General features: G+C 42.0%; 2 protein-coding genes across 5 annotated transcripts in view; both read right to left on the bottom strand.

The window, feature by feature from the left end:
- Positions 1–27,086, bottom strand: part of FNIP1 (folliculin interacting protein 1) — a 419,816-nt gene that overhangs the window by 279,847 nt on the left and 112,883 nt on the right. The gene's annotated exons all lie outside the window — the stretch shown is intronic.
- RAPGEF6 (Rap guanine nucleotide exchange factor 6) overlaps positions 1–27,086 on the bottom strand; it is a gene marked incomplete at its 3' end in the record, with an annotated part of 117,353 nt that overhangs the window by 54,683 nt on the left and 35,584 nt on the right. For all 3 annotated transcript variants that reach the window (XM_079320080.1, XM_079320082.1, XM_079320081.1), the window contains exons 5-6: positions 25,317–25,386; positions 20,579–20,722 (exon numbers count right to left, since the gene is read on the bottom strand). In XM_079320080.1, coding sequence (XP_079176206.1) covers positions 20,579–20,722; positions 25,317–25,386 — 214 coding nt within the window. The remainder of the gene's footprint in view (positions 1–20,578; positions 20,723–25,316; positions 25,387–27,086) is intronic.

Below are 27,086 nucleotides of genomic sequence, written 5' to 3'. Positions count from 1 at the left end.
TCTTGTCCTTGCCAACATAGCCAGCCTGTGGAAACAGAGCTCCACAAATGTGATGCAAAGTTCTCCATCTTCCCTCATCCTCCTCAGAGCCACGGTGGCCTGACAGCTTTGATCCCTGCTCACCACACTCCTCACTGCTGATCATCCTCACCACGTTTCCTTACAAACCTGCATCTATTTATCTCATCTTCCCCAGTCCATCATTCCAGAAGGGCACAGTCCCCAGGGCACAGACCATCCCTTGCAATGTGCAGTTCTGCCCCTCCACTGGTTCCTCCAGATGCAGTGACACAGAATGGCCATCACCTCTTCCTGCCAAGGACAGGGGGATCTCTCCTGGATGTGTTTTCAATTATCAGAAATGCAGTGATCTCCACAAGAACCTGACTGAAAGAGCACTGCAGAAACACATTCACTGTTTTCTCCTGCTGTTCATCCTCCTTTTACAGCTCTTGATGCAGGAAAACAGAATGCATTGATTGCTTAACACAAGCCTACTCTGCACCTTACACTCAGGAGCCAAAAGCCATGGAGTTTCTGGGGGATGAGGTGAGTGCAGCACTAACCAGTGTGTGCTATGGAAACTGGTGGGGACCAGCACTCAGGACACCTTGTATTTGCAGAATGTCATCCAGAGACAGAGCTCCTACAGCTGGCTGCTTTTTCCTCCACAGCCACACCACTTAACTTCCCTAGGCTAAGGTTAACCTTCAGAAGGTGTTCTACCTTCATAAAAGCCTACCTTTATGATTAGTCATAAGAAATATGACATCATCTTGCTCTGATTCAATCCGTGGATCATCACACTGTCACATCCAGAACAGCTGTAATTACACCCGAGTCAACAGCCCATTTTCAGACTACTGTCCTATACCAGTTTAAAAGCAACTGATTAAAGCAATACTGGCACAGACCTACATAAATCCAAGTTCTAGTTTCAAAACAGTATCACAAAATACTTGACATTTTCAAGTTATAAACATACATGTTTAAAACTGACATGACTTATTTGCTGCATTATGTATTATTATAAAAAACTTGCCACAGAAACAGATTTTTAGTACAAAGGTCAGCTAAAACCAAAATGGAACAAACTCAGATCTGATTCAGCTCATCAGTTTCCTTAATCCTATCCACACTTCTCTGCAGAGTTACTGAAGATGAAGAGATTCCTTCAAGAGTTTGGGGGGGCTGTAGGAGTTTTGGGGAGGCTTGTGGGCTTTTTCAGAAAGGAATAGAAGTGCTTCATCTTTTGTGGTTTTAAAGGTAAAAAACTATCAGCTATGGACTAGAATGCAAAACCAGTTAATGGGTCCTCATAAGCCCTTTTTTAGAAAAAGAAAAAAAAAATAAACTTTCCCCTTCCTAACATTTTATACCATTTCCTTTAAGAATAGCAACTGAGTGAATAAATGGCTTGACTGGCAGAGCAACAATCCACTAGATATTGTCCACAAAGCTGACACAGGGGTCAAACCCCTTCTTTTTATATTATTATTCTACCCTTTTATGAAGCCTTTATTTGAGCACAGGCTTTTTTGTGGTTTCTCACTTTAGCCCAAACTCTGTAGAGAGTGCAATCCCAGCTGAAGCACCAAAGTGACTAACCCATTCCCAGATTTTAAGCAGCATTACAACATTCAAACCTTCTTAATAAGGGCAGTGCAGGTAAGCCAAGCTTCAGTAAACTCAGCCTTTCATAATTAATGTCTGCAGAGTTGGAAAAGAGTCTACATGGACACTGGGGCATGGATGGTAATACAAACAGGCCAGGATTTGGCAGCAGGAACTCCAAGGTGAGGAGCTGCAATGACCTGTCTGAGCTCACAGTCCAGCCACCCTCCAAGCTCCACCTCACCTGATGATGGGGTGGACTCAGCACACATGAACAGCCAAAGCCACACGTCCACCCACCATTCCACACTGCTTCTGGCATCCACACAAGGAAACCCCACAGCCCAGAGCTTTCACCCCACACACCATGAGCTTCCCTTGACATTGCATAAAAACCAAACAGGGACAATCAGCCCAGAGTCCACACACCCAGCTTCTCCCTGTGCCTTTACACATGACCACCATGTCATTGACACTCTAAACTTTTTGGTACCAAAGTCAAGAGCAACCTCCTGCTCCAAAGTCAATGCTGTATCTCATCCTGCCATGAGCACTTTTGCCCACTGCCTCCAAACACCAAAAAGTTGCACAGTCTTTATTCTACCCAGTAAATACAAAATTATAATAAAAACACAATAATTAATATATGCCTGGCCCCAGATTTATAAGGCAGTTCCTGTGTTTTAGGTGACTACTTCTTGGTAGCATCCTTAATAAAATACCAGAAAGTCAGCTAATTTTCTGACTGAGCATACCAAACAGTAAGAGTCTCATAAATATTGTATTTTTAATTCCTTTAAAGGCTTTTATCTCAAAGGTGGGTTTGTTCGAATGTTCTAGCTTTCATTATGTCATTTTAAAAGAAACACCCTTCCCTCCCCAGTTTCACAGAAACACTGCATTCTCAGACACAAAAAATAATTTGTGTCCTTTAAAGCTAATTGTAATTACACAGTTCAGCTAAATAATTAACCAACTCCATACTGGTGCACAAAGGAAACAAGCAGTACAGCTTGGAAATTAAAACATCAGTTTGGATACCAGTATTTTCAAGTTCGCAAAATATGTCAGCAGTTATAAAAATGCTACACTTCAATAATATTTAAAGGCTTCACATATACTTCATATTTGTAGGCCAAAAAACATGCTTAACACATTTCATAAGCAAATGCCATTTTTTTATACTTCCTGGTAATTTTTTAACTATTGGTATATAAAACAATTCCATAATTTCCAGGTCCCCCCTTCCTGTTTAGAAATGATTCATGCACATAATTCACATAATTCATGCACAGCCAGGATTCCAGTACCTTCAACCCAGCATGCTGCTGGGATGAGAAGGGAATATTCAGCTAGCACCAGCACTGTCAATACATGTCACACAAATGCAGCACAGACAAAATCTTACTTACTTTGGAGGCCCAGGGCTGTAGGCAGTTGGCATAACATCGAACAAGAAAAGCCATTTCTGAGGCTGGGAAAAAAAGTTTCCTTTCTCAAATAAAAGCCACAGGGGGAAAATTGAGAAAAATCCCTTCTGCTTTCTCTTTAAAAATCATAAAGCAGCAATGTGCATATATGCAACTTCTCAGGCTTGGATTTCACACTGAATTCGATTACAGCTTCCACTAGATCTGAGGAGTTTTCAGTATTGCAGGGAGTTAGCAGCAGCAGCATCAGCAATTCCTATAAAAATGTTCCAGTTTTAACAAGCACATAAATTCAAATCAAAATGTTTCCTAGCTTCTCAAATACAAATATCCGTATGATCCTCCAGGCAAGAGGCATGCACCCAAAAAGGGCTGCTTAAATTGAATTAATTCAGAAATGGATTAGAACTGCAGGTTAAAGCAACAATACATTAAAAAGCAAGGTATGAATTCTTCAAATTTATTTTTTTTTCTCTTCTAAAATGCATTTGCAAGTGGCTTATCTTCAGGTCCACTTTTCAGAAACTTCATACTAATATTGTAGACGAAATTTTGCAACGGTTTTTCATCATCTTAGGCTATCCAGGAATCCCACACCCTGGGATATTAAAGTTTCTTCTTTATACTCACGTCCATCATAACTGAAGAAATTGAATTCGCATCCGGACTGTAGCTCCAGGATATATGCTCTAACAGGTTTGCACTGTGGAATGTATTAAAAGCCTCTGCAATACAAACCCTTTTCTCTTTTGCCCCCCCCTCCTTTTTTTTTTAATGCCGTTTACAACTCTGCAGTGTTGCTTAGTATTCTAATGCATCAGTCAGATAGCACGACTAATCCACGCCTAGCTTTTCCAATTAAAACATTTCTGCAATGCCAAACAAAACAGGACGTCCATAGCTACAGAAAGGCTGACTGCTGGAGTCCTAATTCCTACTATCTTTGCTTGCTTCTCAGCAGCTCCCTCAGGAGAAGCTCCCATCGATTGGATGCTCCGCAGCAAGATGAAATATCTAATAAGGAGGAAAGAGAGTGGGAGGGGAAGGGAGCTAAAAGGATGACATCACCTGTATAGAAAGCCTTTAGAAACTGCATTAGATCAATTGGCTACTGGATCTGCAGATGCAGCCAACAGAGCATCTTTATTGACCTAATATAAACACACATATCAGTACAACTGCTCAGCAAACACATCAGCTTTTATATCATTTTATATCTATTCAGGGATGTGCTGAAACTCTGATTATTTTCCTTTCTCTTTTTTTTTTTTTTTTTTGTTTTATTAATCACATGTATCTACTAACACTTCCAGCAGCATTCAGGATTGTTTTTCATCTCTGCATTCGATTTTACAAATAAGTAAAATAAATATCTGCAGCCACTCACATGCACACAGACACATGCATTATTGGCACACGATAAAAAAAAAATTGCTTTTATTATGTGTCACACTAGATACTCAACACTCTTATCTCATCCTACACAATACAGAGATTTTATCCAGAATGAGAAGCAAATTTCTTATTAAAAAAGTGAGGTTTATAATCCTCACAATCTTAATGGTTTTAAAACACTTTTAAAAAGTTCTGGGGGGTGGGGTTTTTTTTCCCCACTCAATCAAGACCAATTCTGTTCCCAACCCAATTTGCCTTAATTCTGCAGTAGTCAATTTAGTACTCTAATCTCTTTTTGCAACTAAAAACTGATATATTTGCAAGGAGCTTAGTGCCCTGGATGGCAGCCCAGCATGCTGGAGAGATGCTCCAAGGAAGGATCTGTGAGATCCCAAACCTTTGAGCTGGGTCTGCCTTAATGCTTTTGGTTCCTAGAAGGCAAATGACTTCTGCTACTGCGCAAGGGAGGAAAGGAGGGAGGGGACAGCAAGGGGACACAGGGTGCTGCTTCTGTTAAAGCCATTCTTTTGGTCTCTGGATAATTTACTTCATCTGCAAGAAGGGACACTCACTGTTGCCATTTTCCTCTTTTTGGAAAGAAATTTTGTCACCACATCAGACTTGAGGGTTGTTCTCCAAATCAAAACTAGCAATGATGGCTGTACCTCCTGTGCACAAACAGAGCTACCAACGGGGGCCTGCTGATAGTGAGGGCAAAAAATGCCTTTTTTGCCTTGTTTGCTTGCTTCTTTTTTGAGAATTGAATCAGGCAGCTCGAGCAATCCACAGAAATCTCTTTTTTTTTAAATCTACTGTGCCAAGGGACATGGGGAAAGAGATTCTCACAATTTTGAAGCCAAGTTGTACCAACAGGGCACCACTCTCCATCTCACACCAATAGCTCCTCAGCAGTCATCCTGGAGTCTTCCTGTGTATAACCCAAATTATCACAGAAACACACAATATCTGGAGTTGAAAGAGACATACAAGGATCACAAAGTCCAATACCTAGGATGAGGGTTGCACCTTAACCAAGAAACACCTTCCCCTGGTGCCTCCCAAAATTGTCCTAAAGGAAAAAATTTACTCGACCTCTTATCAAACAATAAAAATAATAAATACAACCAGGGTCCGTAAGTATTACTGGGTTTAATTTGCATTTAAAGGACTGAACTTCAATCTTGAGCTTGCAAAATTTGCAAACACAAAGTCTATTTGATTATTAAAAGCTGAAAACATTCTAACTGCTTTAAATTTTTACAAAGCACTACACAGCTACACAAATAGCTGTTTCTTTCACTGCTTTTTCAATACTAAACAATAGGCTGGATATGTGAGCTTCATCTTACACACGACTGTACTGCCTTTTTTCTAATAATTTGTAAAATTGTATTTAGAAGCATCTTAAATGTCTGTAATGCTACAGTGATAAATCCTCAGCAGCAACGAATATCCAAATGCTTCCATGTGGTGTTACCTGCATTACAGTTAGAATAACCACAATTTGTATCAAGGAGAAAAGAACCCTCTCCCTGCCCCAACAGCTCTCCGGGCAGATCTCCACCTCCCATCCTGCTGCATTGTGTGGCAAACCCGATCCAGCACAGATTTTGGCGCAGATGCCGTATTTTACAACTACTGTAAACACCAGCTCAATAATGGGAACGAAATTCTATTTCCTGCTAGTTTTGCCTTTAAGTGCAGATGACATCATCCCTGTAGCTGCTCTGCCAATGAGCGCGGCGGCAGCGGGGGTCCCGGGGGGCTGCAGCCCACGCTGTGCAGCCCTGCCCACCCAGCCCCAGGTGGGGGGGAAAACCTGACCTACTTCCACACCCCGGCTTTTGGGGCATCCCCCCACTCCTTTCTGCTTCCATTTATTTATTTCTTTTAACACACGCCTCTCTGCAGCCCCAGCTCCCTGCAGCACAGGGCTGTAAGTTTTTTATAAATCATCTGTTTAATGATAAATCTTAAAACTAGAGCAACTCTGAGATGAAAAAAAAATCTGATACAAAGACTTGGTAGTGATCAGAATTGAAATACTTGAGAAGAGCTGCAGCATTGAGCAGAATCACAAATGGAAAATCACCAGTCACATTTTAAGCCAGAATCCAAGTTTTAAGAGGATCTTAAGGAAAAAGACAGTATACAATCTCTGTAGTAAATGGAGTCTTTGTTCCTTAACATTGATTTATTTCCATGCTGAAATACCACACCACAGATTCTCTGCATCATTCCCTTTATCCTCCCATAATGCTACCTGAATCCTCCAGACTGTTAACCAAATCTGCACGTTCTAATTGTCTAACAAGAGTAAGTCACTGAAAAACGGGATGTTTTTAAAAGGATAGTAAAGTCTTCCATAATTTAAATACGCATTCAGTTAGGCAGGATTAGAGTCTTCCCTTATTTAAGGACACCACAAATGCAAGGCGTGCACAGGCGGGAAGCACTGGCAGCTGCTGGCAGAAGGTACCCCACAAGCAGCAGGACTTTTTCCTGATCAATCAGAGGAAGAAAAGCCCATTGTGCAATTCCAGCGGGGAGGACAGTGACGGTCTCAAAGCCATCAGGGCCCTGGCTGACGAGGCAGGAGCTGCCAGCTGAGGGGCCTGGGGCTGCAAGCTGGGCTTAAGGACTTCTGTCCTTTTGTCCTCAGAGCCAGGCAGCTCTGGCACACTGTCCCTGCCACACTGTTTCCCGCAGTGCTCAGACATGAGCTCCACTTGCCCCTCCATTTCCAGCGCAGCAGCTCTGGTCACATCCTGACTCCGAGCCCAAGCTGGGGGCTGGGGAAGGCAACCGCTGCTCAGAAGGCAATCTGTCACTGCACACACTCAGGCAAAGATGTCTCAGACTAAAATAATTCATTCTAATAGTTTTCCGAGTGGAAATTGCCAAACGTAGCAGCATAATCGAGAAATATTTTAGCATTAAGGGCACCTACATCAAGAGGTTATTTCCATAGATTTGAGTACTTTACATCCTTTTGGACAGACAGGCAATGGGGAGTAAGGGGTGCAGAAGGCAGAGCCTGCTGCAGACCCTGTCATGCTGGCACAGCTTGCTGGATTCAGTGTCACTGCCAGCTGCTCAGAGGTTCTCCCCACCTCTGAATTTAAACATCAAAAACAACTCATTGTATTGTCGTGGCATGGTCATCCCCTCATTTGGGTTTCTCAGGAAAAAAAGGAAAAAACAACCTCCACCCTGTTTGCGACTCTTTTAGGAAGGGGAGGCAGGAAAGAAAAAACACCACAATCTCCTTTTCCCCTTCAGGGTGACATTCTATGGTGCCATTGCATCTTTACACAACGCCTTCCACAGTAGCACTTACTAAAGGCTGTAGAAAAATCCTACCCAAAGATCTGCAGGACTCATAAGTAGTATGAAAACATGATCCATCCTAAGGGAAGGAGGGAGGGAGAGCAGGGAGAGAGCTGGAGGGGGAGGGCAGAGACTGTCATCATTCCTTAAGTGATGTAAGCTTCTAAATATAGCACCAGCAACACAGGAGGAACAATAAAAAGGCACCATGGATTGAATTTCTCCACTGCTTTCACACTACCCCAACTCTTTTTTCAGCTGCTGTGTTAAGCAGGGAAAGGTCATCTTCTATTTGCAACGATTCAGATTTATATGGTTTATAATAGGTTTATAAATTACAGCTCTCTCCTGCAGCTCTGTTTCGCTTACACACTCTGCAGAGCTGGGCAGAGCATGATCCGCATCACAAACAGCAATGACGGCAGTGGAGGGGAAGGGGGAAGCCCCCTTTGCTATGGACTCAAACAAATAAAATTCATTTCAACTGTTTGAACTGAGATGATTCATGCAACGCTCCTCCCTTCCTCCCTGACATCTCATTTCGGCAAGGGGTGGGGAGTCTGAGAAGGTCTGCAACCCAAAAATCCCTGGTGATGAAAAGGTGTGGTTACCAACCCCAAAAAGGTCAGTCTGGGGGACTAATTCACTCAGACAAAATTGCTAATATCCCACAGCAAAATTTCCCAAACACATTTAGGATTTTGCTCACTAGACATAACCTCAATCTAGTCTCAAATGTGATACCACCTCCTAAACCTCATATAGACCTGGCTGTGATTTCCTCAGTTGACAGTAACCTGGGAAGACAGGTGGGGTCTCCCATTTGCAAAGAGACCATAAAGCCCATAAGGTGTATATATATTATTCTCATTCTGCAAAAGTTGACACAAAAACCCATACAAAATACCAGTTTTCCTTTCCTCTATTATTCAAAACAGCATCTGAGGCTAAACCAAGCAGATTAAGGCTATTTAGAATATAAGGTACTACCACACCTTTCACAAGAAAAAGGCTCCTGATTAAACAACCTTGAGAATAATGCATTAATGCATAATAGATGAGGTTAAAAAAAATCATGAAAATGCCACTTTCAGTATTTCTTTTGTCTTTTTGCTTGAGGATTAACACCACACTGGAAGCCTGCAAGTGGGAAGAGGGAAAAGATTTGACTCCTCCTACCAAACTTTCTCTCCTAAGGAAGGGTAATTTTGAACAGCCCACTCTTATTTACTGTGGTCAGTGCATCCAGTTTGAAGAGTGAAGGAGTCTACCCTGTGTCTGGAAGGAGCCCCACCCTGAGAGATTCAGGCAAAACTTCATGCAAACACTCCACTGGCCCTGGACCCAGGCTGGGACCAGCCAGGCTCAGCACTGAGTTCTGAAATAGAGTGAATAGGGAATAACAGGGAGGGCATCAGGCACTCAGGCTCTGCAGATCCTGAGATCTGGATCCCAGACCAGCCATGCTGGGGAAACAGCACAGACCCTACAGCAGCTCTGCAAGGCTTCTGTCATCAGATGGAGCATCACAGTTCAATGATTACTAAACTTTTTCATTTTCTGGTAAAACACAGCCTTCATCACCTTTAAAAATGCCAAGCTGAGTATGCTCAGAGAAAGTTTTCCCCATCATCATTTGGTGTCCTCCCTCTACTGAGGGTGTAACAGCAGGAAAACCCCAGCTATTCTCATCCAGTCTGAGAACTGATCTAACAGATAAAGCAAGGGGTGATCCACTTGCTATACCTGCACTTCTAATTGACAAACACAACTGCTAATGAAACTTTACAGGAAATAAAATCAAAAAATACAAGTATTGTGACTACTTTACCTCCAACTAAAAACTCCATCATATCAGAATAAAACCCATTAATACTCAGTAACAAAAAGCAAGTCTGACCTTCAAGAACAAGGTAAGGAACAATGACAAAATAAGATACAGTGATGATCTCACTTAGTCTAGCATTTTATCTGTCAATGTGGCAGTTCCAAGACTATATGGAAACACCAATTTCATGTAGTGCTATCATGCAAAATTCCCATTCTTGCAACCCAGGTTCTATTTCTGGCTGGTTCACCAATTTATGTGGTGGACTGAGTGCTGGCTACATCACCAGGGCACCCACTAGAGTTGTTATTTACTCATTCCTGCTGTGAGACAGGATTAGGAGGCAGGCAAAAGCAGGCTCAGACTTTGAAGAGTATAAAGAAGAATTTTATTAACAGGAACTAAAATAAAAAATAATAAGAATCAGAATAAAACCTCTGGATCACTTTGCCCCCCACACCCTCTTTTCTTTCACACCGACAACATACAGAAACAAATCAGTTTACCATCTCTAAATTACTTAGGGAGAGGAGTCTCCCTCTTGTCTATGGAGACTTCTCCACAAGAAACAGTTCTCTTGTGGCTTCAATTCACAGTGAATCAGCCACCTGGGACAATGGAAATCTGATCACTGTGTAAAAATCCCTTTCCTCAACTTACAGTTCTCCCCACAACTGTTTTCGAGAACCTTGTCAACTTATGGGATTATTTTAATTTTTCATTTTTAAGGACAAAACTGTTCAAAAGCACAAATTCGCTTCATCTTGCTCTGACATCATCTTCAGCTCTGGGAACAGAGGTTGTCTTCTTCCCTGGGGCAAAAGATCTTCATCACTCTCTCTCTGTCTCTCTCATACTTCTCATGGGATCACAGCTACTTCAACATGTGCTGTACTTACTGGTGCTTCTGCTCATGACTGTGGTTAGAACACTTCATCCCCCCAAAACACATTCCATGAGTTACAGGGAAAAAAGACTCTGATTTATCAATCATATCCTCTCCATAGCTTACAAGAGAGTTTCAGTCCAAGACATCTCATCCCCTCCTCCAACTGGGACCTGACTCTTCCTTCTTGTCCAACCTCAATGTCTCCTTGTTGTTTCTGTGCATGTCTTCCTCTGTCCTTTTCTTTCACTCAAGAGAGACAGTCGATCTTTGCAGGTCTCATCTGTGCAGTGGAAGAGTTAGTATCTTGCTCATGGGATCCCTGTTGGGTGGCAGTCCAGAGCTGTTTACTGTGGGGTGTTTTTTGGATACCACACTGTCGGCTGGGCCAGGGCAGCAGGGCCCAGCAGCAATGCTGGTGGTTGCTCTGGCTGCTTGACTATTTTCTGCCTTTTCCTGCATTCAATTCCAGGGGGGCCTGGCTTGGCCCACAGGGAGCAGGACCCAGGGTCTGCTGGACACCAGCAGCGGCTCTGGCCAGGGCTGGCGGTGGGGCAGCTCAATGGCAGCGGTGGCAGCTCGGTGGCAGTGGTGGCAGCTCAATGGCAGCGGTGGCAGCTCGGTGGCAGCTCGGTGGCAGCGGTGGCAGCTCGGTGGCAGCTCAATGGCAGCTCGGTGGCAGCTCAATGGCAGCTCGGTGGCAGCTCAATGGCAGCTCAATGGCAGCTCGGTGGCAGCTCAATGGCAGCGGTGGCAGCTCGGTGGCAGCGGTGGCAGCTCAATGGCAGCTCAATGGCAGCAGTGGCAGCTCAATGGCAGCAGTGGCAGCTCAATGGCAGCAGTGGCAGCTCAATGGCAGCGGTGGCAGCTCGGTGGCAGCTCAATGGCAGCAGTGGCAGCTCAATGGCAGCAGTGGCAGCGTTTCAGCCGTGCCCTGAGCCCGCCTGGCCGCTCTGGCACAGGGATCCCAGCCCTGCCAGCGCTGGAGCAGGGACAGGGCCCGGCTCAGCCCAGCCTCCCGCCCCGCCCGCCTGCACTCGGCCCCAAGAGTTTCCCAGGGTTTGTTCGGTTTAAAAGGTTCACAGAAGCGTGTTCAGCTTTCTCAGTGGTTTAACAGGTTGTCTATTCTAAAAATTAACCACTGATTGATTTTTGTGAGACACAGAGGAAGCTCTGAGCAGCCCCTTTTTACAAAAGTTGTTTCTGTGGGTGTCTTCTTCCTTCCTCACTAAATGTCCTATGTGCAAAACCAGCACAGTTAGATATATCACTATTAAGAAAAATGGCACATATCAAATATAAAACTACAAATGCTGTTAAATGTCATTAGAGAGTAATCAGTTTTATGCCAAAACCAAAGATACATATCTAGCTATTCTCTCATACAGGCAGTGGTTTTTATGCCAAGTTTTTCCAAAGAAAGCAGAGCATCTAAATGCTTATAATTATGCACTGACATTTTCTCATGGTGATTTTTATTGAAAATTGCTCAGGATATTCTCCATCTCTAAAATGCCCCAAGAGGCTTACAAAGAACATGACCGAACTGATGTGAATTTCCACATTCAAGATCAGAAATCCGTTTTACCTTGAACATAAAGTTGAAGACAACACCATCTTAGCCCTGTAAATAAATCCTTCAGTATTATGTGACATTCAACCCAACTCCAACTTACAACTTTACAAGGCTAACATACAAAATAACCCTTCACTCAACCACTTTTCTCTCAGGCAGCAGAAACCTAACCTAAGTGAAAGGTTGAGTTGGCTCCAACCTGCTCCAACCAGGCTGTTATATTTGAGTAGAGCATATTGGACAGAAGCAGCCCAGATGGAAGAGAGGAAATAAAAACCAGATCCACGCATGCTACCATCTCCCTGCACAGAGGGAGACTAGCTTGCTGGCTACTACTCTGTCAGATTCCTACAAGAAGCCACCCAATATGTCGCTTCAAGAGACTGAAACAATAATGTCAAAAACAAGAATCAGAAAAAGAACTGCAACTCACACACAAAAGAAGCTTCCAAAAGGAACAAAACATCTCTCTGGTGCAGAACATCTTTTACCTTCAACCCCCAAGTGCAGTTATGAGCAGTGGGCACAACCCCCACACATCATTCTCCACTGTGTTTGCATAAGAGGTTGCTTATAAAGAATTAATGACTTTGGAACTACCACCCAAACCCTTAGGGTCCATCAAAACAGAGATTAACTCTCTGAACATACTGCATAAAATATTTTCTCAGGCATTTTCCAAGGAACTGAGTTAATTTCTACCATGGTGTAAATTTGTCTATGTGGTAAAAGGAGAAAGAAACAGATAACTGGTTATTGTGTGGAGAGCACAGTAATGACTGGATTTTTATTTCTTGTGGTGGCAATTTGCAAAATACTTAGAAGTTTCAAAAGGTTTTTCTGCCACAAGAGTACATCCCTCCCACAATACTGTCAGCACCAGCTGAGGTCAAGGTTTGAGCAAATCTCCAGATTTACCCCAATCAACAGAGTAGGCTGATTTCCCTGCAAAGGGCAGACTGTGGTCTGGATCTGCTTCCAAACAGCTCCCAGCTTCCTGGTGAGAGCGGTCACCGAGTAAAAAGACTGATGTTTTCAACTGCAAGTAGGAAATCAGTGTAAAAATATCCACAAGTTTTTCTTGAATTAGCACAAACAAGTGCAGTTCTGCTGCTCTGCTGAGCAAGGGGAGGGCAACAAACAAACCTGCTGTGAGATGACCCTGGGGGGCCATCAACACCCCAACACCTGGGGAGGGTGCAGGTGTACAGTTGACTGCTAAACTTACTGGAGATGGAGAAAGGTTCAAAAACAAGTCTTTGAGGCAAGACTCAGAGAACAGACTGTGAGGGACCTTAAAGCTCATCTTGTTCCAAAATCCTCCTCCCATGGGCAGGAACACTTTCCACTAGACCAGGTTGCTCCAAGCCTTGTTCAACCCGGCCTTGAAGAGCAAAGACGACAGGTTCTGTTACCAACCCCAGAATGGACTCTCCCCAACAGCAACCCTTGTGCCAGGACAGAAGCCACAGTCTGGCAGGGCAGGACAATGTCTGTCCCCCCACCACAGGCTCTCCTCAGGGCTATGAGGAGGGATGTAAAGTACTGCCAGCAGCCACATTTCAGTAAGTACAGGTGCTTGCTTAAAATAAACCCTCCCAAGTTTCACTCTAATGCAGTTTCATTTGTGCTTAACTCTTAACTGCTGTTCCACAGCTACACATGTCACCTCCAAACTGAGGTGGCTCCTGCAAATCACAGTTTACATATAACCTGCTTGTCAAGTACATAAAATCTTTAGGGAAACTCCTGAATATAAAGTCCGAAAAACAACCCCAATTTATCTGTAATGAAAGTGGTTGAGTTGTTGCATTACACTGTTAGTTTAAAAAAGAAATCTGAAAAACACAGATTTTAACCAAAGGGCAGTATTTTCATTTAGTATTTTCATACTTTCTGCACAGCCTATTCAAATCATTACTCGCTTGAAACTGCAAGAGCTCATTAATTGAATTAGGAAACACCAGTGGTCAATGGAAATTCCTAGGACGATTTTTAATGCACAGCACACTTGGAGGATTGGTGTTTTGCTAATGACCACCATAATCAGTGGCAGACTTTCAAGGAGCCCTTGAAAGTAACACTACTGACAAAATGAGCAGACAAAATCAATATGTAAAATACAGGATGAGACAACATGCATTTGGCAATTTTCCCCCTTGCTTACAAAAGCAGAGGAAAGTGCCCAAGGACAACTCAGCAGACCTGAGTGAGTTTAAGACACTGAGCACAGGCTCCCATGCTGGATGCCAGTGGGACCCTGCCAGAGGGTGTTTCCAGCTCCACCAGTGAAGCAGTAGAATCATACAATCACAGTATTGTTAAGGCTGGGGAAGACTCCAACATTGGGAAGTTCAACCATCAGTCCAGTACCACCAGCATGCTCACCACTAAACCATGCCCTCACTGCCATAACCCACAGATTTTTTTAACACTTCCAGAGATGGTGATTCCACCACTGCCCTAGGCAGCCTGTTTCAATGCTTTACAGCTCTTTCTGTGAAGAAATTTTCCTTAATATCCAATCTAAATATTCCCTGGATCAACCTGACGCTGTTTTCACTTATCCCACCACTTGTTACCTGAGAGAACAGAACAACCCTCATGAGGTTCCAGCCTCCTGTCAGGGAGTTAGTTGTAGATATGATAAGGTCCTTTCTGAGCCTCCTTTGCTCCAGGCAGAGCCCTGCCAGCTCCTCATCAAGACTCAAGCTGCAGACCCTTCCCCAGATGTGTGGCTGAGAAGCAGATAGCTCTACTCCATTCATTAACAGAGCTGCTTAGCCACTAGCTGATTCACAGCCTCTTCCCCCTCCCCCAAAGCCCAGCCTAACAGCAATTTTCCCTTGCAGAAGGCACAGGGCTCTGTCCATGTACATCTCCTCTCCTTCCCCAGACGGGGCCGGATCCACACCCACGTGCCCTTTGTGTGCAGCCCACGACAAACTGAACCCACAGGGGCCCACAGGAAGTGAACACACTGCAGATGCTGCTGCTTTTGATCACAGAAGCAAGAAACACATATGCAGGAGTTCAGAGGAGATGCAAACAGAAAAAGCTTATGTGGGTTTTTCCAGGGTCCTGTCCCACGCAGGGTGCCCGGCTAACAGAGGCTCTGGCACGTGCTCTGGAACCTGAGCACTTGAGAGCTGGGATCCCACCTAGGCCATGCAAAATTAAAGACAGAGACTAAAGAAAATCCTCAGGTTGTTAAAAAACAGCATCAGGAAGAAGGAACCTGCATTATCTCTTTGTATCACACAACACCTCCAGAGAGATAATGACAACATTAATTTCTGTTAATTAATCCTCTAAGTGCACTGCAAGACCTGGATTTTATTTTAATTCACAGAATCACAGAACAGTTTGGGTTAGAAAGGATCTTAGAAAACAACCAGTCCCAAGCCTCTGCCATGGGCAGGGACACCTTCCATTATCCCACCTTGCTCTAAGCCCCATCACACAAAGCCTTGAACACTTCCAGGGATGGAGCAGCCACAACCTCTCTGGGCAACCTGTGGCAGGCCTTAGCACCCTTATAGTAAAGAATTGCTTCCTCTTACCCATCTTAACCTACTCTTTCTGCCAGCCTGAAGCCATCCCCTCTTGTCCTATTACTCCTTGTCCAAAGTTCCTCTCCAGCTCTCTTGGAGCCCCTTTAGGCACTGAGAGGTGCTCTATGGTCTCCCCAAAGCCTTCTCTACTCCAGGCTGCATAGCCCCAACTCTCTCAGCCTGTCATCATTAGTTAATATAGTTTAAATTCTGTCAGGTATTTTTTTCAAAGTGTCAAAAAGAGGAAGTGTGGACACAAACACAATAAAAAGCAATGAGCTGCAAAGAGAACTATCCTCCAACTTAAGAATTAGTCATTTCAGCCACTCAAGAACAGCCACAGCCTCATCAAAATAAACTGATATTCCAAATAAACAGAGGCTAGCAATGCTGGTCCAGGTTTAACAGCAGGCAGCTGGAGACATGTTCTAAGTCAGTCTTACTGGGTTAATATCAATAAAAGGTACCATTTCTGCAAATTTATCTGGTAGCTAAAAGTAGATTATAGAAGACCCACAGTGTTTTACAGCATTTATAAAGAAAAGGCCTGGTGATGGTAAAGCACCTAATGGGTTTGATCCAGTATACTGAAATGTGACTTAATTCCCTCCAATTATGAGATCCCCCATTCTACCTCCAGCCTGTGACAGGATTACATTAAGTAATGATCAAAGAACAAGAAACTTGCCACTCAAGCAGTCTGCAGCAACAGACTTCTCTGAAGATAAATGCTTCTACAAGGCTCCAGGACAAATTTTACTTAGCTCAAATATTAAGATACTGTCCATAAAACGCAGTATTAATAATGAATCTTTTAAACCTCATCATCCTCTTACAGTAGTTTTAAAAAATGGCAACCCTGAGGAAGTGGATTACTACTAAAGTTTGGTACTAACTTCTTTATTCTACTCTACAATAAACTTACAAGTGAAAAAATTCAGTATGTTGTCACAACTCCACAGAAATAGGCATTACATCATACTCTATTTTTAGAGCTACAAATATTCTTAATTTGAAAAAAAAATCATAGACACTTGTCAAATGTTTATGGGTAATAAATGCATAGAATCACAGAATGGTTTGGGTTGGAAGGGATTTTAGGGATCATGTTGTTCCAACTCCCAAGGCAGGGACAGACACCTTCCATTAGATCAGGTTGCTCCAAGCCCAGTCCAGCTTGGCCTTGAACACTTCCAGGGATGGGGATCCACAACCTCAAATCACTGACCATAAACACAAATTAGAAAAATTTTACTGAAATGAAAAAAAATATTTGCATTTACAAGTTTGAGTCACATGGAAATTTGTACTGAATTGTTAAACCCTGTATGGAACCAAACATTGCCAGAAATACAAATGCAAAACTTACTATCTCAGGTTTTATTTGTTAACTGAGAAGATAAATAACTGTTTACTTTCCTATTACTTGATCCAAGATCAAAACAGCAATTTAATTTTTATAAAGCACCAGAACTCTTTTTTTTAAAGTATTATCACTAAAAAGTCACTTGCTGTTATTCTGGCTGCTGTTTTGCAAGCTCCTACTGCATGAGCACAGAAGTTTGCGATATAGTTTAACAGAGACTATCACAATTACTTTTCTTTTGCAAGTAAAAAACATGGTTGTACTATTACTTTCTTCTTCTGTAATCATAAAACACATTTTGCACTAATTGGGTTGAGAAGCAGACTGAGAACAGAAATGACTCACTCATCTCCATTGTGACACTGCCCTGCTGCAGTGACCCCAGCTCCTGGCTGGATGCTTATCACCACCAAGATATTCAGTCAGGCTAACAAATCAGATGTGATGCAAGAGCTGACACCTATGGCACATTTCTTCCTAATCCATTCATTTGGAGCAAGAGCTTTTACCCAATGTGTCCCACCTCACTTTCTCCCCACACAGTCAGGACGTTACTGTGGGGGTGATGTGCAAGATGCAGAATTACTGTGACAAAAAGGCCAGAAATGCCCAGGGATGAAGAGATCTGATTAATTATGGGGATTCAGAGTTGCCCCAGGCAGACTGACAGCCACACATACTCGGGCTGCCACCGAGGCCACTCAACAGAGCCACCTCCTCCAGCCATCACAGGCAGCAGCACTATTGTGAACCCTGAGAAAAACACTGCTAAGTGTTTTGCCAAATACACAATTGTCCTTGGGATCTGGCTGGCCTGCTGTGCTGCAGAAAGGAAGAATTCCCAGAGGCAGCAGAGCCTCCACACGGCCTGGGTGCACTCTGGATCTGGAGGAGAGGCCAGTCTGCTCACCCACACACCACAACAGTGCTGGCATTCCCTGCACAGGGGCTGCAAGAGCTAAGTCACACCACTGTGCACTTGGAAAATAGAGACAGAAACATAAACTTGTTCACTCTGAGGGAAAAGGAACACTGCCAGCATGTATTCACTTTATTTACCTGGAAGGGGAAAAAAATAAAAACCAACAACAAACAACTACAAATAGTCCATTCTGCAGACAACCAGTGTTCTTGTGGAATAACACTGTTCTGTGAACCACAAAAATGTAGAGAAGGCATCTAAACGATAACACCTTCACTTAAGAAACCAACCAAATGGTCCATTTATAACATTAGCTCATTTGGGGGAAGGAAGAGAGGGAAGAAATTTAAGGTACCCACAATAATTTGATTGTCAACTACCCAAGACATACCGTTAAATCAAGAACTAGAACTCTTTTACTTAATCAAGAGGCATAAGAGAAAAGAGCTTCAAGCATAGTATCAGTCATTTAAAATATCATTTAAATAACTGCATATAAATCTTAGTTTTGTGGCCAAACAGGTATTTCTACAGAACAAGTTCCAGCACTAACAAGAAGTACTCCAAGTGAGATGATGTTAGCTCATGCCACAATCCAATAGGCAATGTTTTACAGAACACGGATTAACCTTAATCATAAATATAATCACAGTATATTTAATGTGCAGAGATGTACATTCCAAGGAGCTAACAGAGATTGTACAGATAATTCCCCTTAAAAGCAAACCCAAGAAACCTTATATTAAAGGTAGATGGGTTAAAAGAATACTGAATTTCAGTACCTAAAGGATCTCAGTTTTCTTTTGAAAGCAGAAAACTATTTGCATATGAGGGATTAGGCATGTAAAAACTTAAATGGTGTCATACTGAGTACTCCAACACCAACCACGGGAGATGGGCTGGAGTCCATGTGGAGGCTGGAAAGCTCCAAGCCCTCCCCAAAGCACACAGCACTCACAAAAGCTCCATGAGGCTGCATTCAGCACCTGTCACACAGAACTCAGCAACAGGCTGGAGAGTGAAATACAACTCTGTGCTCATTCATCAGCATTACGCAAGACAGGAAATCTGCTAGAGAGTTTTTCAACAGTTTTCCCACTCTGGCACAAACCCTACTGTAAGTTCCTGTAAAATGGAAGTTTGACTTACCCTCCTATACATATATACACAAATATATTCACAAATCTGAGGAAGCCACCAAGTTTACAACAACCGACTATATAGGCACAGGTGCTCTGTATTTTTGGTAACAACAAAATAAATCAACAGGAAGAAAAATACACCAACTTGAAGAAAAATCTTAATAGGACATTTTCTGCTGACTAACCACAGTCCTGTGAGTGTACCCCCCTGACTCCTTGCAGCTGTAACTGACAGCCTCTGAAATCATCCAAGAAGCCGTGAAACTTGGTCCTCCTCAGAACAAAGATGCCAAGTCCCTTGTCACGCATCCCTCCAGGGAAGCTGCATGGGTAGCACCAGCATCAGCTGTTCCTGGGACTCCCCTGCTTTTAGCAATGAAATCTGAGAATTATTATCTGTGTGCTTATTCACTGTCACAAACAGCAGAGAGACAGAGATAGATTGTCATACACAGATTGGAATTTAATTCCTAATAAAGCTTTATGCATACCCGCCCAGAGTGGGAGGATCCAACCTCTCTCAATAATCTCAACAGTATTTCAATAACTAATCTAACGTCTTACTAATGATAAAATCCAACATATGTGACAGTTCTAGAAATGAGATGGCAGAGGGTGTTAAACTTCAAGCACCATATTCTCTTTCTGTCACAGACATAGTAATGCAGTGTTGTAAAATCATCACCTGCGACCCAACTGCTACCAACATTCAGAAAAATGATCAGTTTATTTAAGTTATAAGCTCATACCTGACTGCACACATCAGATATTTTGAAGCATTATCAACTGCAAATGTATCTCTTTTGGGGAGATGAAAAGGAAGATGGGGAAAAGAGGGAGAAGTTTTTTCTCTTCTGAGCATAAATTCCAGGCTTGTACTTCAAGGTCAGTACTGGTTTTAAACTCTGATTTTCAAAGCAAATCAAATTATCTAGAACAATTATTTTCAATTAAATTATTTGTCTAGATCACATATATCCTGTTAGTAAACAGGAAGTTTGAAAAATAATGGTGAAGAAAAACCTTCAGCAGACTAGCAGACAAGTTGTTACTCTTTCTGATGCCTGAACTACCACTACACTATTTTTAAGCAAGTAAACACAACCAAGTACAAGAGCATCAATGCTGTATTGAGCCACATTTCTAATTAACTCCAAATTACGGTTCAAATTTATTAAGGAAACAAAGAAGGAAACCAAACAATTCCTACAGCTTACCTAAAGAACTCCAGATAAAACCAACAAAAAATGAAGAATGACCATTTCTCTATCCAGTGAGCATGTTAAGATTTATTTATAGTGCTCAGCCAAAGATCTCAAAACCAAAAAATCCCTATCTTTTTCCATTACTACCTTCACTTCCACCTATGGTGTTCCAATCCAAACCACTTCACCGCCCCTCAACACAAAAGCAGCGTTCTCAAAAACGGCAAGCACGGACTATTTCATTTCACCAGTTTTGCCACCAAAAGAAAATCCCAGTCACCAAGCAGGCACTGAGGTGCCAGGGAGATGGGCCAGGGGAGGCAGACTCACCGACAGGTAGCTGCTGGGATCCACGTGGTCGGTGATGGTCTGGCGCTCGCCCCTCTGGTTGATCCTGCGGTACCTCCGGCGCGACTGCCGCAGCGGCACTTCTCTCTGCAAGATGCTCTCCTCATTGTCTTTGGAGTTCTCCACCTGAAACACACGGTCAGGCTCCTGGTTAAACATCCAGTTCTTCCATAGCACCGAGAGCCGATGGAGCTGTATAAAGCTCATGGAGAAGGAATAATCATAAGTTTCGGGGCAGATAAATTTTTCTTGAGAAAACTATTGTGGTTGTTTCAGAGAACCACGGCTGTGGATGTCAGAAGCGACTAATGAAACCGAGGCCACAGCTTCCTTCCAGGAAACAGAGTATTTGAAAAAAAAAAAAAAAAAAAAACACACATATCCTCTAAACAATGTCACTCATCAGCAGAAAGCCTTGTGCAGCACACATCATGAAGGAGTTACAGGCGCTGCTCATTTCAAGTTTATCTTCAACACAGAAGATATCATTTTTGTGTATTTACAATATCTTGCAAAAATAATGAATTACATCCTATTTTTAGTAGCGTCATTTTTAAAATCAAAATTTATTTCCAGTACCAGTCATAGGTAAATAACTTTAAATAATCCAGCTTTTTATAAACAGCTACTTCACCTATGTTATACTGCCTTCTAATCACTTCCAGTGGATTATGGAGAAGTGGCTGGAACTTGATTCATAACTTCCTGTTAAATATTATTTCTGAGAAAACATTAAAAATTAGGTAAATTTCTCTTTTTAGCAAAAGCCAACATGAAACCTTTTATCTCAATACCTATAATTCTTTTTTTTTTTTTTCTATAAAAAGCAGTCTCATCCTTTCCCATTTCCTTTTGACCTTTTGGAAAAAAATCTCCCAGCAGGAAGCAGGGCAGACATTCATCCAAATAGGCTGCAGCAAACAAGAAGCTTCTTCACAATATATTTACTATGTAGAAGATTATACTATCTTCAATGGTTTATTTTTAGGTTTTTTTCCTCCAAATTTCACTGCAAGATCCTAAACATTAAGACTGTGATACTGGAAGAGGAGAAGAACCTCTCTATGATCTTACACAGCTCTCACTTCACATACTGAAGTAAATGATCTTAAAATTAAAATCCAGAAGATATCAAGAAAAGAAATCCAGAAAGACTTAACAGACAGAAAAAGGAAAGTAACCAAACTACACCATCACAAAAGCAGGATCACATCTACCTTCCACAACACTTTTTCCAAACACCTACAGTCTGTCTGAGGTTAAAGGAAGGTACAAGCAGCCGAGCTTGTCTTGTGGTTTGATTCCTTACAGAAATCACACATTAATAACACAGGTTAGAGATACAACAGTTAGAAAAGTCAGAAAAGAAGAGTGAAGCTCACACCATAATATTTTCCAAAAAGCTGAGTTCCCCCAGCAAGGTATAAGCAAAGCTTTCACTATCATTTTATTATCTCTTTGCAAAAGAACAGGACAGCACTCAAAGATATCTGTTTGCAGTGCTGCTGTAAGCACAATGGTACAAGGGTGTAAAGAATACAGTGCAAAAACTCTTTTTAAACGGGCCACCCTGTATCATCAAAAAATGCCCCAAAATGATTGATATAGAAGTCTTTCTTCATGCAGCATAAATATGGATTTCTAGCTAGAAACAATGTTGCTCTCATATTTTACAGAAGTCCTCCAGAAATAACTAATTTTGGTTTCGTACACATTAGCACAAAATGGAATAGCATAGAATAGCACATTAATCTGCCATATCCTAATCCAAAAGTGTTCTTGTGTTCTTTATTAACTGCAAACACTGGCAGCAGCAGGATGCTCCCACACCACCAGCTTCACCCAGGCACTGGCTGCCACACAGAAATCAAGGAGAACCATAGGATTGCCCTGCTTCACTCTGCAGTCCAAACCAGCAGTGAAATATTTTCCACCTGCAAGCATCACACAGCTTTTCTGAAATCTTACACTTAGATCCAAAGAAGAAAATGAAGGCACTAATGAACAACAGTAATGACACTTCAATACACAAGATATGCTGCAATTCTGGGCCATCTTCTTAAACAATAAATGGGGCTATTATTAATTCAATACATTGCTCAGCCTCCAAAAATATGAGTTACAATGCCCATTCACACACTGTTATCCTCATTTACTTAAGTTGACCACATTTTATGGCCTTTAAAATGGGTCTGTTCCCAGAGGATTCCCACTACAAAACTGATTTACATTCTAAAATGACAGGAGAAAAAAAAAAAAAAAAAAAAAAAAAAAATCAAAAAATCAGTCACCAGCAGGAAACTATAGAGTTCTTTAATATCATTAAAGTAGCTAATTAGTTCTTTTGCTTGAAGATAAATATTCAGTATGTATTAAACCTCATTAGTATGCTGCAAATTAAAAACTAGAGAAAATAAAATAATTAAGATGAATTAATAAGAGTTAATCAGGGAACTGAAACTCAAGTACACCTTGTGTCAGTGCAGATCATAAGCAAGGTGAATGCCACCACACTGATGCTATTTTCTCACACTATTTGAAGTGCTTCCTAGAAAATACAGCTAATAGTACCTTTAGTAGCTACATTTATCTGTAAAATATGATCATACATATAATGAGGAAACTACTCTGCACTTTTAATTCTCTGATTTTCCTATGGAAAATGATACTGAAGTTCCAGAGAAGGATGTAAAATACTTTCAAGCGTCTCTATTCTCTCACTGGCATTTAATTACAATTAAAGACAATTCAGGAGATTTCAAACAAAGCCAACAGCTGTCTGGGCTGTGCCTGTCTCCAGGAACACCCAGCAGTGTGTGAGGCTGCTGACTCAGCCAATGCTGGCTTCCCCAGCTACTGTGATACTGTGCTCCCCTGAAAACTGCAATCACACTTGGGCCTGCTCATGTTACACACACACAACACTAATTCCTTCAATAAATATTTCAATAGGGTCGTTTCTTTCTGGAAGCACACACTGCACAGAAGCTCCTCTTTTATTTCCACTTTTTTTTTTTTAATTGCAATGGTGATATGACCAATGAAGGATGTAGGTATTTCTTAAGACTTCCTTTGCCCATGAAACATTTTTATGTAAACTTACATATGCAGTGAGTCAAGTCATCAGCCAGACCAGGCTGGTCTAGTCTTCCACTATCCCAGGTTGCTCCAAGCCCCATCCAACCTTGTCATGAGCATTTCCAGGGATGGAGCAGCCAAAGCCTCTGTGGGCAACCTGTGCCAGGGCCTCACCACTCCCACAGGGAAGAACTTCTTCCTAACACCTAATAATAGATATGACTGGGTAAGTGAGTGTTTGTCACTCTGCTACAGGAGCACTGGGGTGCAGGACTGAGCTCAGCCCAGGCACAGCACTCAGGGACACTGAATATACCAGATGGTCAGTTCAGCACACCAGATCCTTGCCAGCTGCAATTAGAAAGTAAAAATGCAAAGCAGCAAATGCAAAGCAGAGGGCCTGGGGCACTCCCATGACATGGCTGCATACACTGTCACCCAATAGTCCTGTGGCATCCCTCCAGCCATAAATCCTGCCCCCAGCATTCCAGCTTTTAGAAGAGACTGGACAATTCAGAATAAAACAAATTAACTGATTCACTCCAGAGCATGCAAGAGGTTTCCTGCACTCTTAACCTGCACTTCATGGCAGACTGCAGCTTCAATACATGGTGCAGCACAGAGCATATTACTGATGCTATCAGAGCCCACAAGCAGGGTCAGACTGACACTGCACAGAGCAAATTGCACAAAGGACAGCAAGTGGACTTGGTACAGGACACTGCTGACATCCCTGCTGGTAGTGCACTGTGAGAAACAAATATTTTATGGAAGCTGAATATTTACATGCTCAGTAAGAGACACTGTCAAATATCAGTTTTAATGTTACTATATCTAGATCTAGGGCAGCTAAATCAATAGCAGTCTGGAGATCAGAGTCTGATTAACAGACACATGGGTTCTGAGCACAACAAACAGCTTTGTTTCAGCTCCATTAAAAACATCTAAGGTGAAAGTTGGAAGAGATCTGCCTGTGTCCCCGGGCACACAGCATCAGTCCTCACTATGGAAAAGCCATCCTAATATTCCAACTGCTCACAGCATGTGTACAACAACCTGGGAAGGACTAAGCTACACTCTCTAAGCACATATGTATGCATCTATATATATGCACTTGGCAGCATCAATAGGTGCTCTGAAGAAGCAGAAGGAATCCTGGACATTAAGGATGGTGACAATTCAAGCCTGGCTAAGCACTTATGTTTCTTCTCCTACCTACAAGCTTTCAAATTATGTGGCACTGCAAAGGCCTGGAGGAAGAATGCTTTTCCACCCAGACATGACCAATAAAAGCCATGAAATGGGGAATGGGGGTGCAAATAAAATATTCAAGATAGAAGGCTGCCCTAGCCTGACTCAGGAATGCTCAGCTCAGCTGTGACTGCTAGGCTTCTGAAACTCAAGCAAGCATAATTTTAGAAAGAATGACCTAATCAGCATCATCATTTACCCATCTAGATTAAATATATATAGCTACTGCTGTTATGAGAGCAGCCATAGGTATATAATTGAAATCAAGGCAATTTTACTGCCATTTCATAGAATACTTTACAATAAGCTTTCTGCTGTAAAAGAGAAAGAATTTGCTGAAACCAGCAATAGATTTAAATACATTTAAATACATAAAAAAAATTTGTCTTACCACAATCATTTCTGAAGGTTCCAGTATGATACATTCACATCCTCGCTTTCCCCCAGACTGCTTGCCAAAACTGGAGTGGGATGGAAAAAAGCAAACAAAAAGGAATGAGATGAACAGCCTATTTTACCTTTTCAATAACAGAAATAATATGCAATGGTCCATGCTGTTAAAAAACAAAAAAGAACAAAGAAAATTTGATGAAAACTATTATATTAAAAATGCAATTAGATAGTATCATTACCATAATATTTTAATTTATTCAGCATCCCTCGTCACAGCTATGTAAAGTCCAAATATAAAGAATGTTCTTTTGTAAAATCATTATTACTTACCACTACCACTCACAATACATTTTCAGTTTTGACAAGAAAACCTTAGTAAATTTTAATTGAACAGACCTTGTAAAAACAAATACATATAAATTCCAAAGACTCCAAAATACTACTCAGCACACAGCATTTTAACTCTACATCACCCCTTCATCCTCCCAGCAAAGGGGGGAACACAGAACCTCTTTTCTAACACTGAGGCTTAACCTGTGACCTCTGCCTTCATGTTGCTACTTGTACCATCACAAGGGTGATAGGTTCTGTTGAAGAACTATGAAAGAAACATAAATTAAATAAAACATGACAGGCAGTACAAGACAGCAGCTAAAAACAACGTGATGTGCTTTAGCTCATCAACTCTTAACGAGACTTCCTTCCAGACACTGACCAAGAGAGGTGATTTTAGAGAAAGCACCTCTGGAGAAGGCACCATACAACCAGATCTGAAGGTGCTGAAGCTACCAGCACAAGAGGACTGAGCTGGACACTGCTGGGGGATGTGTGGGGTGTGTTACAGACCAACACCCTCTGGAGCCAATCCATTTGTGACTGCAGGGTACAAACAACACTCTTTTTGTGGATATATGCAACTACAGGAAAAGAATTCAGGGAACTAAATTGAAGGTAAAAGGCTAACTAAACGAAACTAAGCTGAAGAAGGAGAGGTGTTGATTAGGTATTAGAAAGAAATTCTTCCCCATGAGTCTGGTGAGGCCCTGGGACAGGGTGCCAGAGGAGCTGTGGCTGCCCCATCCCTGGAATTGCTCAAGGCCAGGTTGGAGGGAGCTTGGAGCAACCTTGCCTAGTAGAAGGTGTCCCTGGCCATGGCAAGGAGTTAGAACCAGGTCAGCTTAAATGTCCTTTTCATCCCAAATCATTCTGTGATTCTCTGAAACTGTGAAGTTACTCAAGTGAAGATTCAGACTACCGCAACAAAGAAATTCTCAGTGAAATCCAGTTAGGAGAAAGAAGAACAATTAATGGAGTATGGCAGCTTCTACTGCCAAGGTTTGGTTTTGCTAATGGTCCACTGAAGAAAAAGAAAAAAATATTTAAATTATGTGACTGCAATATAGTCATAAATGACATAACAACTAAAACTTTCTCACCCAGATCAAACAAGCACAAGTTTCACATAGAAAACTGGCATTTTCACATATCTATGATAAGAAACTCAGAGTTCAAATTTTCATGTCTTCTTTCATGCTTTTTCCACACAGTATGTGACCCAGGTATGAGAGTCTTCTGTTTTTGCAACATATAAAAAGGAATGGCTAAACTACTCTCATTTCTACAACTGTTAATTCAGTTCACAAAATACAAAACTGTAATTTTTTAATGTCAGCTCCAACACTGAGGTGAACTGAAATCCATGTTAGGATTTCTCTACAAACTAAAAACCAAACTAAGACCAAATTTGCCACAGGACCATTTTCAATTA

The sequence above is a fragment of the Erithacus rubecula genome (assembly GCF_903797595.1).
Source record: "Erithacus rubecula genome assembly, chromosome: 16".
Lineage (NCBI taxonomy): Eukaryota > Metazoa > Chordata > Aves > Passeriformes > Muscicapidae > Erithacus > Erithacus rubecula.
This window is presented reverse-complemented; position numbering and strand designations above follow the sequence as displayed.